The 17,458-nt window shown below is 38.5% G+C and overlaps 1 protein-coding gene across 1 annotated transcript; it reads right to left on the reverse strand.

Annotated features, from left to right (window-relative positions):
* Nucleotides 1-515: 515 nt before the first annotated feature.
* Nucleotides 516-13,814, reverse strand: LOC144665663 (uncharacterized). The gene is made up of 7 exons (XM_078526939.1): nt 13,604-13,814; nt 9,692-10,832; nt 8,512-8,765; nt 3,847-5,062; nt 3,051-3,158; nt 2,341-2,421; nt 516-1,684 (listed from the first exon to the last, which is right to left on the reverse strand). Exons 1-7 carry the CDS (start codon nt 13,697-13,699, stop codon nt 1,392-1,394), a joined length of 3,189 nt encoding a protein of 1,062 aa, XP_078383065.1. The 5' UTR covers nt 13,700-13,814; the 3' UTR covers nt 516-1,391.
* Between the last annotated feature and the right edge of the window lie 3,644 nt (nt 13,815-17,458).

Raw genomic sequence — 17,458 nt, forward strand, 5'->3', positions numbered from 1 at the left:
ACAAAAAACAAAAGTTTCATGTTATCGCATTTTCAAGGAAGACAAAAGTATTTTGTTACAAACGAACAAAAGTGTCGTGTTATGTTTGCAAAGATTAGCGTAAGGAACACCTGGGAAAGAATACTAGTAGCCTGTGAACAGTTTTTCCGAACGTAAAGTAAAGCAAATAAACACGAACATATATAAAACATCATACTTTCAATTGTTCCATATTGCATTCTGCACTTACCAAATCATCGAGATTTTCTTTTCTTCTTTCCTCACTATTACGGACACCTTTGGGACCACGATTTGGTGTCCGCAATAGAAAAGTCCGCAGTAGCGGGAGTTATTTTCAGTAATTCTCATTCGCTGGGACTTAAACTCCTGTCCGTAATAACGGGGTGTCCGCAAGGCGGGAGTTGACTGTAGTCGGAAAGCTGGGTTCTTATATTCATCTCACGCTGGCATGTTTCTTCTCCCGCCTGGGTACAACTACTACATAGGGCGAGGAAAGGAAAGATAGGAGGCGTAAGTCACTTTATAGAGGCTTTATTTCCAACATGTACTACAGATCAGCGGCGAGAGCTTACGAACGAGAATAAAGAACTGATTCTCATCGCGAATCGATACTAGTGTGTTGCCTCAAAAACAAACTATGAAATAGTTAAAATATTTACATTTGTTATAAATAGATACATGTATATATAAAGAGAGAAATAATACATAAGCTATATACAATATACGTACAATAAAATTTGTACAAGAGAAACTTTTACTTCTTTAAGAAGATAACCTAAAATGTAAATTAATGTTAATTCTTATGGCTTTGCCTAAAATAAAAACACATTGTTCCCTTAAACTCGTTCACGTATTTCTTTTGGTAGTTGACTTGAAAATGTGATAATACAGCGGGTTGTAAAATTGCGGCTTCCTTCACTTTTAACTACATATTTTGGGCGGAACTAAGTTACGCTGACAACTGTGGATTCAGTGAGGGGAATGTCAGCGCTTATAGTTGAACATTTATTTACATGCATGAACTACAAAAATTGGGACAGACACCGGATTTTTAAGTGGTTATAAATGTCAATAATGGATCGGAGGATTTACAGATCCGATCCTTAATGACGATTCACGTTTTTAACACATGAACAGTTCGAGCAAAACGGTGTGATTATAAAATCACTCTTCCTGCCACTAAACACTGACGGCCAGGTTTCTTTTGAAGTGCAAGACAAAACCGCGAGAAAAGGCCATACAGCATGTTTTACTTGCTTTATCATAAGACCGTCTGAGTGAGTATACGTATAAAAAGACGATCAATTACAATCTACCATTACTAACTTTTAGCTCATTTTCCTATTTACCTAAATAAGCCAGTTTACAAGAAAGATCTGTGAAAGATGGACTTAACAGTTATGGTCCACCAAACAAAACTTTTCCGCAAGATCTTTACGATCCACTAAAGGATGACACAAGGCGTCATGTAAAACTTGGAAAGTTGCACCTGTTGCACCTTTAGCTTGTTTCCATTTCAATAACATTTTAAATGCCTTTTCACAGCATTCCTCATTATCTTTATGAATTGCATCTAGCGCTGCTTCATCGTTTTCCAATAACCGACGCCCAAACACTTTCCATTCCTTGACGACTTCCTTTGCCAGTCTTTCCAGGTCATCATTTTCAGGTGTGCCTCCTTTAACTGAAACCAAAAGAACACAATTAAAGTCCTACGTTATAAAATTTGAGTTGACATGATTTGCTAAGGAGGTCAAGGAGTGAGGGATAGCAAAAGGTTTTTTTTGTGAGCGTAATTGAATATCTCTTGGCGTGAACTGGCATACGTGAAATGATTGGGGTTTTTTATGCACTCGCGAAACGTCATCTGTTAAATTGGCTTTGAGTAGTGGTTTACCGTAATTATTATTTTACGTCGAAAAAAAAATTACTTAAGTAAATTTATCTGGTCGAATGACTGAGAACAATCACGATGCCACTGCCCAGGAGTATTGCAGGGTCGTTCAGTTCACCAGGTAAGACTACCAATGAGCAGTCGCGTTTTGGACAATGCACGTGCAGTGCATACAATTAACCTTTTGCCAGGCGCACCGTGTTGCATGTGGAACATGAGTGAAGAATGCTTGGGTTTAGACGTTTTCTTCATATCATCCCATGAGACGTAATATTTAGTTAACTGGAAATACACGTAATCTCTGTTGAGCTTGTTAAATAAATCTCTGCCGCAGCAGCCATTTTAACAAGGGAAAATTATACTGGGGACATCACGTTTACCTGGGGTGGTGTAACCACGGATACTGCTACTGCTACTATTACTATTTTTGTTGTTGTTTATATTACCTGCACGGTGCGCAGACGTGTGTTTGGAACGTTTTGTGCAGGTACATGATGGCGATTCTCTCTTTCGTTTTACAGAAGAACCTCAAAAGGAAAACAGGAGTTAATATAAGAGACAACTGAAATTCTCAGTTTTTATAGAAAAACATGAAACTTGAGGTGATTTGAGGAGCAAGAGTGATTAGTTTCACTCGTGCTGTCAGCGTCCGTTGGCGTGCTAGCGTTGGTAATACCTCAGGCTATTTAGCTTGTGGGCAGGGTCTAAACGGTTTCCTTTTGCGACTTATGCGTACGTCATCGCACGTGCTTTCTGCGTGCTCTGTCTTTCTTTACAGCATTCCCCTTCCCTCCCCTCTCTGAGGCAGCGTTCTCTCCCCGGTTCCGGGGATTATAGGTTTTATTTTACTGTGTTTATATATTTTTTGACATTGTGATTGTTAGCACACTCACTAGTATTTCCACTGATCCTTGCAAGCCTACGGGGATGATGGCCGGGTAAAGGTTGAGGGCAGACCAATGGGGTGTTACATGTATGTTCTACTACGCTGGGCTGGTTTTGCAATCGTAGCCACTAAGCTTAAAATTCATGTCCAGTGCAGAAAACTGTACCAACGTGTATTTAATAAAATCACCAAAGTTGGGCGATTTCTCTATCAAAAATGTTGGCTCTACATCTTGGATTCAGATTATTTTAAATCAATGACAAAATTTACCTTGATTATGTGTAGTCTGCGCACTGATTTCGTTTGACGATTTGGTACTTGAGCCTGAAGGTAATTGCTTTTGCTTTGCAGTAGAATGTGTACAGTTGTTAGAAGTTCCTAAAAGAATTGGAAAACAATATTAGGACAAAGCTGACATCATTAGACAGAAGAACATGATGCGGTAAAGAAAATAAACAGCCCGTTAAGCTGACTTGTGGAATAGAGTTCTTTGAATTTCAATTTTCCGAGGTCATTTAAAATTTGACTCAGACTAATGACTTATTGACTTGTTTAACTCATAAAAACTTTATTACTTAGCTTAGCACTATAAGGAGGGGGCTTTGCGTCTTTTCATTTTCCAAAGTTTTGCCTTCAAGAGTGTCCTTAAGCCTCATTAAACTTACTAGTGGAATAAACATTTTTTAGAGCCTTCAAGTCCACGTAGAGTTTTTCCTCCTCAGGGCGGGATTGTTGTAGTAAGCCCCACTGAAAAAGCATTGACTACTTGGCCTGGAAAATGAATTGAATCCATGTTGGACTAAACAGTGCACGTTTCTTGGACTTAAAACACATTTGTACCATGTTCTCGTCTAAAATTAAACCAGCAGCGTTAACAGCAATTTTCACAGATTCAGTTGATGTATAACATGCTGCAATTAAGATGATCACATGTTATGTACATGTTAATAGCCAGCTCACATGGGGGTGGAACGTTTACTTAATGCAAACGAGGGTACATGTAATTGTGTTCCTGTTCACTGCAGCATATTAGTTAAAAATCCACAAAATATGAAAAAAATCATACCACAAACCACAGTGAACATTTCTTTAATCAGATCCTCACAAGGTTTCTCCCAGCTGTACTTTTCATCATAATGCGAGCGCAGTAGTGCAGCCTGCTCGAGCCTTGTCTTTCTGTCTGTTTCTCGCACCTTCTTGATTGCCTTGGCCCACACCTTGGCATCATCAGAATCCACAGTGGATTTCCATGATGTACCAGTCTCGACCTCTCTTAGAGCTTCACCACACTCTGAATCTTCGTGCACCAGGATAGGCAGACCAGCAGATAAGGCTGCAAGAGCCATTCCAAATCCCTGTTTACTTGAGGGCATGATGGCAAGGTCTGCTTTACAGAACAAGCGTTTCAAGTCTTCTACACATCTTGGAAAGCTTTGAATGGTTAATTGACGTTGTGCAACACCACAGTGATAGAATTTTTCAGCAAACTGCACTTGTTTTGCTTTTGACACACAAACAAACAGAAGGACATATGATTTGTCTTTCAACTCTGCCACTGCATTAGCAGCAGTGTGAAGTCCCTCTTCGTAGAAATTCTCAGGGTCAAAACCACCACTTATCAACACACGAAACTTTCTTCTGTCAGCAATAGCATGGCTTACATCAGAAAGGTCACTGAGTATACCTGGAGGAAGTTCAAACACTTTCTTCCTGTAGAAACGGAGAGACGCAGAAAGTTCATCAGCCATCTTGGGTCCGATGGCAACTGGAATATCAGCCATTCGACTAAGTTGGACAGTAGTCATTATTTGAGAACTGCTGTTAGTGATGCTGGCCAATTTCTCAAGGCAGTGTTGGCCTTCAAAGAGCATCTCTTCCAGCGGGTTAGAAGCAACAAAAACACTCTTGCAATGGTGACGTTCCTTGAACAATTGTGCAATTTTTCCAAGCCTCTCACCTACACCAACTACAATGTCAGTCGTAAGGTCTTGTGGTGGGAAGATCAACCAATCAACAGGGTCATCAAAACCTGGCTGTTCCTTTGCTTCAACAATGGTAATACCATAACTGGCAGCTTCTCTCTTGTCCTTTTCACTACACGAATCTTCTTCTGGAACAAACAAAGTGACTCTCATCCAAGGGATTTTTGCCAATTTAATGGCAAAGTCAATGGCAAAAGTTGATTGGGATGACGAGTAGGGAACAGCAACGTGCAGTGGACCGCTGGAGGAAAAACTTCCACTTTTGTCTACTGTACATTTTGAGCTGTTATCAGAGCAACACTGCAATAGCAAAGCAGAATGTTTTAGAGCAAAACCGACTGTGCATTAATACTTTTTGTATATGTACCATGAGTGGTACTATTTTACTATATAAACTGCTTAACTAATAGATTCCATTTTGCAAACAAATTATACAAGTTACAAATTATTTGAGATATCTCTTTCTTCATATTTTAACCAAATATGGTCGAGTAGATGATGTCATCATTTTGCTTATTTGCATATTTTATAAACTTGAATATCTCTGGAAAGAAACGAGATATTTGAAAACAGTAAACAGAGTTTTTTCTTCTCACACAGACTTCTTGCTCATGTTTTAAAACGCTTTATACAATAACCGAGCTAGTATTGCGTCTGTTGTGATTGGGTGATGCCTGTCATCTATTAGAGTACAGACGCACAGATTCAGTTGCACAAAGCAATCCGTCACTTACATGCCAATTGATATTTGGAAAGACCTTCCATCTTCTTTGAAAGACTTAAGTGTGTTAGCATTTCCCAAGCAAATAAAACGTTACCTCCTGTCAGAACAAAAACTAAACTGATTCTCCACTAAACTAAGTCTGTAAATTCGTAAGTCCTCTTCCCTATTGTTACTTATTAATCACCTGCTTTTTATACTATTGATAACAGTAATTGTACGGGGAGCTAACTTAAAAACCTACCGGTTCATTTAGCTCCCCAGCTCAATACTAAATTAACTACAAATTCCTGTAATACCTTATTTCTATTTAATTAAGAATACGAACACAATGTTCTGTAAACTTTAATATGAGCGAAATAAAATTATTATTATTCAAGAAATCATTGAAATCTGTATGAAAGTGTTTGACTGATGTTGTACAGTTGGAAGACGCTGCGGGAAACAAATGAATGGGGGTTGAACACTTTGGTTAATGCTTACAGATTTGAGCAACTTTTCAAACCGGAATAAAGGTTAGTTTTTTCATAACTGACTTTCAATATACCATTTTTCTGCTTATTTAATCGGTTTAATAACAGAGCTTCGTGGTTACGGAAACTTTATATATCATGAAGTCACTTTTGAAAATGTACGTTGCTAAGCAAATGAAACGTCAAGTTTAGTAAAATGCATTATTTTGTCATGTTTATAACTGCTGTTTGTTTTATATTTTAATTTTTTTATTAAAAAAACTGCTTCAAAAATTGCTGCTTCAAAATAATCTGTCCTCCTCAACAAAAAAATACACAATTATAGCGGAGCTCCTAAGCGTAGCACCATAACCATGAAAGAAGGAACACTATCGAAATGAGTTTTCATGGTCAACATGGATAGCGGCATGGTTCGCGGGCGCGTACGTACGGCGTACATACCTAGTACGGAGTCGCGCAACATGGCGGCCATAGTTTGATGGTAGAAAGAGTGAAGCAAGAAGGCCGTATAAAGGCGGCCTTTGAAATTTAAAGAGGTTTGAAAAGAAAAACAAGAAGCAATGAAACAAAATGTGGCTGAAAATTACGTGTAGAAAGTAATCGACCGCCAAAAAAGTGGACATTGAGAGCCATAATCGATCGATGACTTTCGTGTCTATCTGTAAAGCCAGCATCGTACATGAAGGAGCATTCGAAAGCTAAATCGGGTTGATATAATAAACAAACCATTTTATTGCTACGGGGTATAAAAAAAAAAAAACTTGACCCTCTGGGATTTGAACTCACGACCTCCCGAGCCGCAGACTGGCACCTTACCGATTGAGCTAATCCGACAGACTCTGTAATGCACGTTGAATATATCCTATATCAATGTAATAAATATTGTGGAGTCTACTAAACTGCTGCGAAACTATAACAGGATCGCGAAACTATTTTCTATTGCTAGAAAGCAGATAATTTACTGTACTCTAAAGTAATTTTTCGTGCCATGAGTAATGATTTTGCCCCGCTTTAAGATTGTTATTTTTGTCGTACTGCTGACATTCAGTTTAACCGTGAGCTATTTAAATTTGTCTTGCACCTGGGCATTTCCACAGTTACGGACGTTACATTCAGAGTCATTTTTGAAACTTTAATCTAGCACAGGCAAAGAATAGGAAGAGGTTGTCCAATGTTACATTGATTATCATGTTTGTGCCTACTGAAGCAATACTTGAGTTATAAAAGTTTTCCACTTGACTGGCCTATTATGTTAAAATAGAGCAAAAAACTCACCGTTACGGACGTTACATAAAAAACAACCACATGAGCAAGAGCACTGGTATTAATGGAAAATTCCTGTGAAGTGTCAGGGCTTATTGCATGAACTGCTCCAAATATTTGAAGTATAGTAGTTGTGTGAACCAAAAAGCTTCATTTCATTTAAACTCACTTTCGCAATTATACAATGCTATGTGAACTTTAACGTTACGGATGTTACAGCCAATGTTACGGACGTTACACTGTGTGATTTATTATATTATTTTGTATTGTTGGCCACATTTTTTTTGGACATTTAAGTTCAAAATGGCTTGTATTTAACATTTTATAAATCAAACTGGTTGGTACTTTATGTTAAAGCTGTGAAATGTCCCAACACAGTATGAAGGACACTACGTGTATTTTACATAAAGTACTCAGCCTTAAACATGAGCATGCTCAAACTATCATAGGCCCACAGACATATACTGGACTCCAGTGGGTATAATCCATTCCTTCTCTAAAACACTGCTTTCTTTGAGAATTCACATATCCAAAATTGCCTTTAACTGTGGCAGAAACAGTCCAAATCACAAGCTTCAAGAATTGTAACGTCCGTAACGTAACGTCCGTAACAAAGTTTTGTTACCATTTTTTGGAAAATGTTGCAGTTTTTCAGGGACCGCTTTTTACCAAAGTGTTTCTGAAGAATATTTAGCTTTGTGGCAGAAATATCTTGGAAATCTTTTCAATGGTTGTTTCAAGAATGGAAAAAGATTGTGTAAACGTTACGGACGTTACGTAACATCCGTAACAAAATTTACTTTGTTAATAACTTTTTTTTAAAAAGTTCAGGGTGAAATTTATTTTTTTTATGTATTAACTCCTTTGAGGTATTTCTTCTGATATAACTGTTTGTAGACACAAATCATTTCCAAATTTTATAAAGCAAGTTAAAAAATTTGTCTCTCACCTATTGGTTATTATTAAAAATTAAACACTTACTTTGGAGACCCCCCATGAATGCGTTGCATTCACAAGCGAACTGAAACTTATTTTTCTATGTACTATAACTTGTCAACAATATAGTGCATGGTATGATTTTATGTCCAATCACTTTTTAAAAATCTGGATTTTTCACATTCTCACATGGAATTGCCCACCTATAAACCGCCATAAACATTAGTACTTTGGCCGCTTATTCACTAGAATGAAAACATTGTAAGCTCCAGTGAAAATTAAATAAATGGGGAGCTCCGCTTTTAGGCGTGCCTAAATCTACATATTAATAGTTTATACTAACAATGTTCTCTTACCTTTTCTATGTCCTCTTGTTTCTTCTCTTCTAGATCTGTTAACTGGCAGTCCTTAGATGTGACTTGGTCAACTGTCTCCATTCCTTCACTTTGCTCCTCACTGGGGCCAGAAGGGACCTTTTCGAATCTTGTTTTCCCTGTACAGTCCTGGCCAAGTGAACTAATGGTGTGAACTGGCACACAGTTTTCACTCTCCACGGACTTTTGAAAAGTCACTCCGGTACTCTTGCCCTGGTCTTGGCTCTCTGGTGATACTAATAAATCATAGAAACACAAACAGTAAGCTAGTGTTACCACCATTTGCATTGAAACCCGACTTCAGAAGTCAAAAGGTTTCCAAGATTTCCATCAATCAAAGGTTGAAGGGGGTTTCCGACAACATTTGGCACAAGCGATCACGAAAGTGAACTGGTGATAAATAAATTTCATTGCAGCCAAAACTCCAATAAACTGCTTTTTAACAGATTTGTAGCTAAGTTGCCAAAAAGGGCTTTGTCTCCCTAAACCGTTGGAATTAACACTAAAAACATAAAAGATACAAAATTTTTATGTTCATCGAGCTGCACTGTGGTGCGACATTTAGTCTGGCACTGTCACCTTCCGTCGTATAAAAATATTTTTTTCATAAAATCTGTAAGCCGTTTAGTTCCATTCAGTTTACAAATGCAAAAGATTTAAAATGAAGGTAAAGTCTTTTTAAAGCCCTGAAAACTTTAGTGGTGATCACAGCATTTCACAAAAGTTGCATGGAGGCTAACTGACCAGAAGCTAATCATCTTGGGAACTAAACTACAAAACTAATATCCAATTGAATATTAGTCATTACATCACAAATTATCAAGAGCTCATTTAACTGTTACACTCCAACACTGTAAGGTGTAATGCTGACTGAACTGCATCTTTTTTTTTCGGTTTCTTTTTATGTCATGCACACAGTTCAACATGCCCTATGCGCCACTGGGCATTTAAAGGATTGATGACACAGTTCAACAAACAGCACAACTTCCAATATTATGCTGAAATGCCTTGCTACAGTGTTAAATTGTACAGAAAATTTTAAAATACTTTGCTTTGACAGCCCAATGATCACAGTGCAACTTTTCACTTGATTATGCGATTGACATTTCTGATTGAAATTCTTAGAGAAAATAATACAAAATAAAAGAAGTTACGTTCATACCAGAAACAATGCTAGACATCTTATTAGCCAAATCTCCACACTGTTCCTCCCAACTGAACTTCTCATTATAATGCGCGCGCTGTGTTGCAGCCTGCTCAAGCCTTTCCTTCCTTTCTGTTTCTCGCACTTTCTTGATTGCCTTGGCCCACACCTTGGCATCCTCAGAATCCACAGTGGATGATGTACCAGACTCAACCTCTCTGAGGGCTTCACCGAATCCTGAATCCCCATGTACCAGGATGGGCAGACCAGCAGATAATGCTGCAAGAGCTATCATTTCAAATCCCTGTTCACCTGAAGGCATGATGGCAAGGTCTACCTCACAGAGCAATCTTTTCAAATCTTCTTCACATTTTGGAGGGCTTCGAATAGTAAGCTGACTTTCAGAAATGCCATGATTTTTGGAAAACTGCTTCTGGTTTACTTCTGCTGCATTAACATAGAAAAGATGATAAGATCTGTCATCCAACTCTGCAACTGCTTTTGCAGCAATGTCAAGTCCCCCTCGGTTGCTACTATCTAAGACCAACACACGAAACTTTCCACCACCATTTGTAGCGTGGTTCTCATTCAAAATTTCACAAAATTTACTAAGTAAGCCTGGGGTAAGGTTGAAAACTTTTTTCATGTCAAAACAGAGAGAAGCAGACAGTTTCTCTGTCATCTTTGGCCCAATGGCAATAGGCAGATCAGCCGCTTGACAGAGTCCAACATTTCTCTGATGCCTCAATTCTCTATCCTTTAGGGTGGTATTTTTATCAATTGTACCTTGGAATGTAAGGTCCTGATCATCAGGGTCTAAAGCTACATAAATGCTCTTACAATGGAGACTCTCCTTCAAATGTTCTGCAATTTTTCCAAGTCTCTCACCTACACCAACTACAATGTCAGTAGCAAGGTCTTGTGGTGGGAAGTTCAACCAATCAACAGGGTCATCAAAACCTGGCTGTTTCTTTGCTTCAACAATGGTAACACCATGTCTGGCAGCTTCTCTCTTGTCCCTTTCACTACATGAATCTTCTTCTGGAACAAACAAAGTGACTCTCATCCCAGGGATTTTTGCCAATTGAATAGCCAATGTATTCAGTACAGTCAGGCAACGCCAGCGTGGTGCCAGGATGATAACTTTCAATGGGTAAACCTGCAACAGAGGAGCATTAGCTGACTCAGCATTAATGAGTACGGTATTCACATACTGTAAGTGACATGTTGCTGACATTGGCTGCAGCTGCACTTAGAGAGTTGACTGGGTTAATTTTCTAGAAACCCGGGTTAAAAAATTCCACAAAACTTAACTCGGTTAAAGTATCACTAACTCGGTTAAATTTTTTTAGCGGCCGCATTAAGATCAGACCAGACTGAAGTGATGTCATGATTAAGCTATTTGAAAACAAGCGAAAACGGCCGGCTTTCATGATAATTCTATTACTTTCTCAATTCTTCTCCTGCTTTTTTTATTTATTTCAATGCATTTTCGACTTACACCGTTCTTTCCCTTCCTAATGGGTTCTATGCAAATATTCAAGCCCAGTTGTTTCGAATAGGTTTTTTTTCACAGTCGTTGTAAGGCTCATCGCTCGTCTCCATATTGAAATCGCCCTTAAGTGTGCATTTTCCAAAGAATCTGCGAAGAGCTCGAAGAGATCATCAGAAACTATGATAGCCCTGTTGGAGCCAAATAATCATTGCTCAGGTGGTTCTAGAGTTTCCTAGTAGCAAGGGAAATTATAGAATTAAGCCGCTAATTGTGTCCGAATGCCATGTTTGCGTGCACGTGTGATGGAAAAGAACATCTTTATGGTGACGATTGACACATTTGACAAATAAAGCAATAGTTGAATCTGATAAAAGAACACTAACCTCAGGTTAAAACTACCCAGAAAGGTGGTTTAGAATTAACCTAACCCAGTTAAAAAAATCTATTGTTGATTAATTTCCATGGGAGCCGCTTACTGGGTTAAGAGTCGGTTAACTTTCCAAATAAGCGGCCTTATTAGACATTTTTTCAAACCCATTTAATTTTAATTGATTAATTGGAAATAACCCGGCCATTTTATATTTAAAATAAATAAGCTGAGTGAGTTTTTCGTTAGAAACTGGATTTAAAACACTATCAAGTAGCATCTATAACACTTTTACAAATAAAATTAAATCTTGATTGCACTAAATACACACATGTATGTACATGTACATGTATACCTTTTTGTCGCCCTTCTTAAGAAGAGAAGGAGGACTGGAATCTTATTATCTGACAAAATGTCACAGAACATACATGTTTACTTTTATTTAATAAGTGGTAACTACACTGTACATAATAATTAATTAATTGCCAGAGTGACATTTTCTTGTTGTATCAAACCTGGATCCTAGTCAGCCTGCACGATTTTCAATGTCATTGAAATTATGAAAACTGTATGGTGAAGTGAAATCTTATTGCACTGCTGTAAGTTGTGTTTAACTTACTGGAAGTCTGTTTAATGACCTTATTAAGCAGTTTCACAGTGATCCTTTTGGTTTATATACATCATCCTATAACTCAGTACAAGCTCGAGCAAATTTGAATTGAAAGTTGCAAGTTGTGATGAGCAAACTGTCAATCAATACTGGAACATTGTGCCGCAATATTGCAGAGTTCCCGTCAAAAGAACATCCGGTTTGACTGTAATGTTTGAATCTAAAATAACTTTGTTAGAGTTATTTCTGTATTTTCTACTGTAGGGTAATTTTAAAAAGTTAGAAAAGAATTGTCAAAAAGAATTGGTAGTGATGAAAATGAATTTAAGCCATGCCCACAAAGCAAGATGTTGGCACCATTTGGGTGTTTCTTCCAAAAGTTTGGATGATCACTCTGCTAGTTATTTTTATGAGATAACAAACCGGGTAATCCCTGGGACCTTAACATTATGACTTTACTAAAGACACCCTTAAAGTGCAATCAAATATATATGGTTCCCTTTAGGCACTGATCAAATTGAAATTTCAACAGACCCCACATGCATCAGAACTTAAATTGAAAATTGGTTAATATTGAAATTCCCATACCCTGGGCCAAAAAGGGGGTTTAAATGCCCCCACATTAGGGTCATATCACAAACACAAATACCCTCACCCCAAGACATACATGGCATTAAAAATGAGGAGCAGATACTGGTTGGAGACCCACCAGGTTCTTGGGTCTAAAAGATTCCCCAATGCTGTTTGACAAACCACGCTGAATAGAAAGTATGACCTTGAGGGTTTTTTGTGAAAATCAAATTTAGTTTTTTTAAGCTAAAAAAGAAATGCTGTGGGGGTTCATGTGGGACTCATTTGGGAGAATACTGTGTCCAATATATTTCAGAAAATATTGGACTGGTGATGGAGCAATCAGATTGGTTGTTTTCTGTTATTTGCCCTTGGACTACCTAAATTGTGTTATAAAAGCAAATACATATACTGTCCCGTGAAAGCTCACACAAATTTACCAAGATTGTTTATATGCTGAATATCAAGATGGTATCAAATCCAGCCATTTTGTTCAAATTCCCTTCTACCCTCTCCATATGATGTCAAATAGCCCTGCACCCCAATAACAACTGCCTATGTCAAATTTATGTCCCTCAGGGGACATCAAGGAGTCAAAATGCCAGCTTATGCCGAGGGGAAAATTATGATTGAAGTCTCTATTTGATCGATTACTACAAATTATGAAAAACAATTAGCGAGGAACTTTACGGTTTTCCAGCAAGCCCACTTCAACAATCAGAAAAGTAAAACGGAAAAATAGTACTAATGATCATGAGACGATACTTATAAATGCCTATAGATATAAATAGACCTAAATACTATATTAATTAATCACTCCAAAATTTTCATTTGGATCACCTAAGCACAAGGCTAAAGAAAAAAACAGTAAAGAACGCTGAATCTCACCGTCTCAAGAAGAAAATCAACTCGTTGACGATAGAGCCACGGAAGCTCATGATTTAGTCTTAGTACTTTCAAAGGAATGGACTCTTCCTCGTCCATGTTACCAAGCTTTATACAGCTGATCCGTCTCTACATCTTGTATTGTTTTCACAAATTTCTCATCTGTACCCAGACGTCTTTTCTGTTGTTCAACATGTAGCTAAAAGGCCAAAAAGTGAAAGACTTGCTTCGCCAAGCAGTTTTTCAGGGTAGTTCGTCGTGTAAGCCACCACAAAACGTCCCGAGCTTATCCTGTACCTTGTTACTTTTGTTGGTCGTGTAAGACTAAACAAAACGTCCCTTAGATTGATTAAACTTAGTTACTTTTACCTTGTTACTTCTGTTACCTTGTTACTTTGTTATTTCAATCTGTTACTTTGTTACTGGAATGGTTGCGATGCAAAGTGTTGCTTTCAGTTTACTGATCGTAGGCGACCAGTCTAGATGCAGATCCTATTAGTCAGCACTTTACTGAAAGTACGCATTACTTGATCATATTTACCGTAATATAACAATGCCTAATGAAATTAGTTGATGAAGATTTCCGAAATTTAAATTCCAAATTATTAACGGCTGGAGAAAAAGTGTTACCCTTAGATTGAGGTTTAGAGTGCCTCTTGTTGAAAGCTCTGGTAAGCGACTAGTTCTTGTTACGGCCACTTTTTTTGAATTTCCTTGGTGTTCGCTTATGAGAGCTTCGACTGTAATGGTTACTTTGGTTTGGATTTGCGCATGATATCTCTTCTGAGGCAAAATCATCAAGAGAATCGAATTAATTGTCTTAACTTTTGGAAGAGCGAAAGAAGATTGGCATACCGGTACCACACACTCTGTTTTGCTTATAAGAAACCAGCCTGGAAAATTAATAATTATATTGGGCATTTTAAGAAATTTCTGATCTTACTGCATAACATATTTTGTTCTGCATCATTTATTTGGAAAACTAGAGCAGAGATCAAAGCAAAAGCATTTTCAATCTTGAAAGAGATCGCAAAGAACGCCAGTCAGAATGTGATCTGTGATAATAAACTGCCGCTGGAACTTGAATCAGATGACACGCGCAAGATGTGCGCAATATCATTTAATTTAATTTATTATCTTGCTATAACAAAGCCTGCTAAAAAAAGTCCAACACTTAATTGAGACTTAAAGACGGATCAGTCATAAACATGTCGCTTGATATTCTGATAGAAGAAAACTATTTTCTGTACAGTTCAAGGCAAAAACATATTCAGGCCCAATCAACATCTTCCCTTTTCCGACAGTAAACAGGCACTGTAAAAGATAAGGCATTGTCACTGAAGGATGCGTTGCAAGTTTTTAAAGAATTTACTGAAAGTCTGAAAGTAAGGATGGTTCACATTCTCAGTTACTCTCTCATATTCAGGTTGTGTTTGGTGGGGGAGTGGGCGAGGGGGGGGGGGGGGAGGGAAGGTGCGTAATACGCATGAGGGTCCTGAGAACGTTTTACGGATTTCACTAAAATTCTAGTTTTATCATCTTTCATTACATTTCATGACAAATTAACTTAATTTTCGTTTTCACACTGCAAATCTCTCGGAAAATCACGGCTTACGCCTACGACACAGCAAATCATGTTTCGTGAGGAAGACTGAAAGGTCCCTACAAATATGGCAAGTCGCAGCTTTAATTAGTTTTATTCGTGTTTACGTCTCTTTTTCTAACGTTTAGTTAACTGTCATCCAAGTGTATTTGTATTTCGTTTGGGAAAAACCTGATTCGACATAGAAACTTTTTGCTCCAAAGTTTTATATATTTCTTCTCCTCTCGGATTACTATATATTCCAATTTATTACGAAAAAGGAATAAAGTTCACTGAAGATTTAAAGGACACACCAAATGAACTTAAATATACTTTATTCCATTGCCATGGAAGCATGGCAAATTTGACTGTCTAAGTAATTCATGCATTCCATTACATTTCACGGGCTACGGAGTCGAAGTGGTTATCAGTATCGAAGTGTTACGAGAGGTAGATAGATAGTTTATCTAAAAGGTGATCTATGTACATTAAAACAATGATCTAGTAAAAATCAAACCGACGGGGTCGTAAGCAGAGTTCCGGTTCCGTTTATGACTCCGTCGCTTATGATCTGGTGAGAACTAGATTGACCGAGTCGCAAGCAGAAATTAAGTATTCTGAGGGCGTGATTACTAGCACTGTGATTGGTTTGTTCTTCCGCTAATGGTTGCGACTCCGACAATCTAGTTTTCACTAGATCATAAGCGACGTTATCATTGGAATCGAAGAAAATGGAAACCCTCTCATTCTTCCGTATGTCCAGTTTCGTAAAGCTTATATATATGTCTGAATTTATCAAAACCGGGTCACGACCAAAAAGCCTGGTCTGCACTTTTTCCAGCAAAAGCACCGTCCTTGTCAATCAATCAATCAAAAGCAAACTGTCACTTGTTAGCATGCACACCAACCTTGCTTGTGTGTGAAAGCCTCATGGCAGCTTCTCAACCCTGCACGCAGCCGCCATCTGGAAGTTTAAAGACGATTTCAGCCCCAAAATACCACTTTTGGAAAGTGACCAAACCTTGACTAGGACCACCCCCCCCCCCCAGCAAGCCCACAAATCAATGACTGACCCTGGTCTCCCTTGCGCTGTTAGGTCATTGACTAAGCTACCCAGCACAGGCTCCTGTGACGGAGCCCCCCCTCAATTTTTATGCGTGCGGCTGGCTTGAAGGCCGACTGTCATCGGCCTTCAAGCAGGGCTCGCGGAGTCCAAAATTTGTCCAATCAGTGTGTAGAATTTCAAGCCCACAATTCAATGACTGAACCTGGTCTCCCTTGGGCTGTTAGGTCATTGACTAAGCTACCCAGCACAGGCTCCTGTGACGGAGCCCCCCCTCAATTTTTATGCGTGCGGCTGGCTTGAAGGCCGACTGTCATCGGCCTTCAAGCAGGGCTCGCGGAGTCCAAAATTTGTCCAATCAGTGTAGAATTTCAAGCCCACAATTCAATGACTGAACCTGGTCTCCCTTGGGCTGTTAGGTCATTGACTAAGCTAACCAGCACAGGCTCCGGTGACGGAGCCCCCCCTCAATTTTTATGCGTGCGGCTGGCTTGAAGGCCGACTGTCGTCGGCCTTCAAGCAGGGCTCGCGGAGTCCAAAATTTGTCCAATCAGTGTAGAATTTCATGGTGTAGCAAGCTGTGACTGACAAAAGATGGCTGCTTAGATAACCAAAGTAGTCACTTGGATAGTTAGCTAGTCCTAACCGGATTTCTTCCCTCTCCTGCTAAATAGCAGATTAAAGAAATTTCCACTCAGGAAAAGCAGAATATAACTGTTGTGGTTTAACTTTGTCTTTGGCTTAATATTTTTCAAACCAGTTTGATTTCTATTTCCCTTTGTTTCACATTGTGATAATGAATGTAAGACAATGAAAATTAAAAATCAAACGGGTTTGAAAAAATTTAAACCAAAGATAAAATTAACATAAAAACCACAACAAAACCATGCCGAATTCTGACCCTATTTTGATAAATTCAGACATATATATGACTACAGTTACGACTCCAATTTAGATTTTCACTACGTAACAAGCGCTTTGCAATTTGGCATAAAGATCAGGATGCCCAAACACGAAGGGCATGTAGCAGACAGAAAAACACAGAATGTAGACACGCAAGAAAATATAGCGGAGACATGCTACAGCGACACGTCCCCTGAAACGTGTTCCCGCCACATTTTCTGAGTGTGCACATACCGTGATCTTGTCACTGCTAAACGTACCTTCGTGTCAGGACCTGAAGTGGGCGAATATTGTGTTATTAGTTTGATGG

The sequence above is a fragment of the Oculina patagonica genome, chromosome 9 (assembly GCF_052425735.1).
Source record: "Oculina patagonica isolate OP01 chromosome 9, crgOcupat, whole genome shotgun sequence".
NCBI classification, from domain to species: domain Eukaryota; kingdom Metazoa; phylum Cnidaria; class Anthozoa; order Scleractinia; family Oculinidae; genus Oculina; species Oculina patagonica.

Coding starts and splice junctions, on each gene's coding strand:
- LOC144665663 (XM_078526939.1), bottom strand. CDS start 13,699: ATGGACGAGGAAGAGTCCATTCCTTTGAAAGTACTAAGACTAAATCAT. Junction 8,766..9,691: donor GATGTCTAGCATTGTTTCTG/GTATGAACGTAA, acceptor ATGATTTATTAG/TATCACCAGAGAGCCAAGAC. Junction 2,422..3,050: donor GCAGACTACACATAATCAAG/GTAAATTTTGTC, acceptor TTTCCTTTTGAG/GTTCTTCTGTAAAACGAAAG.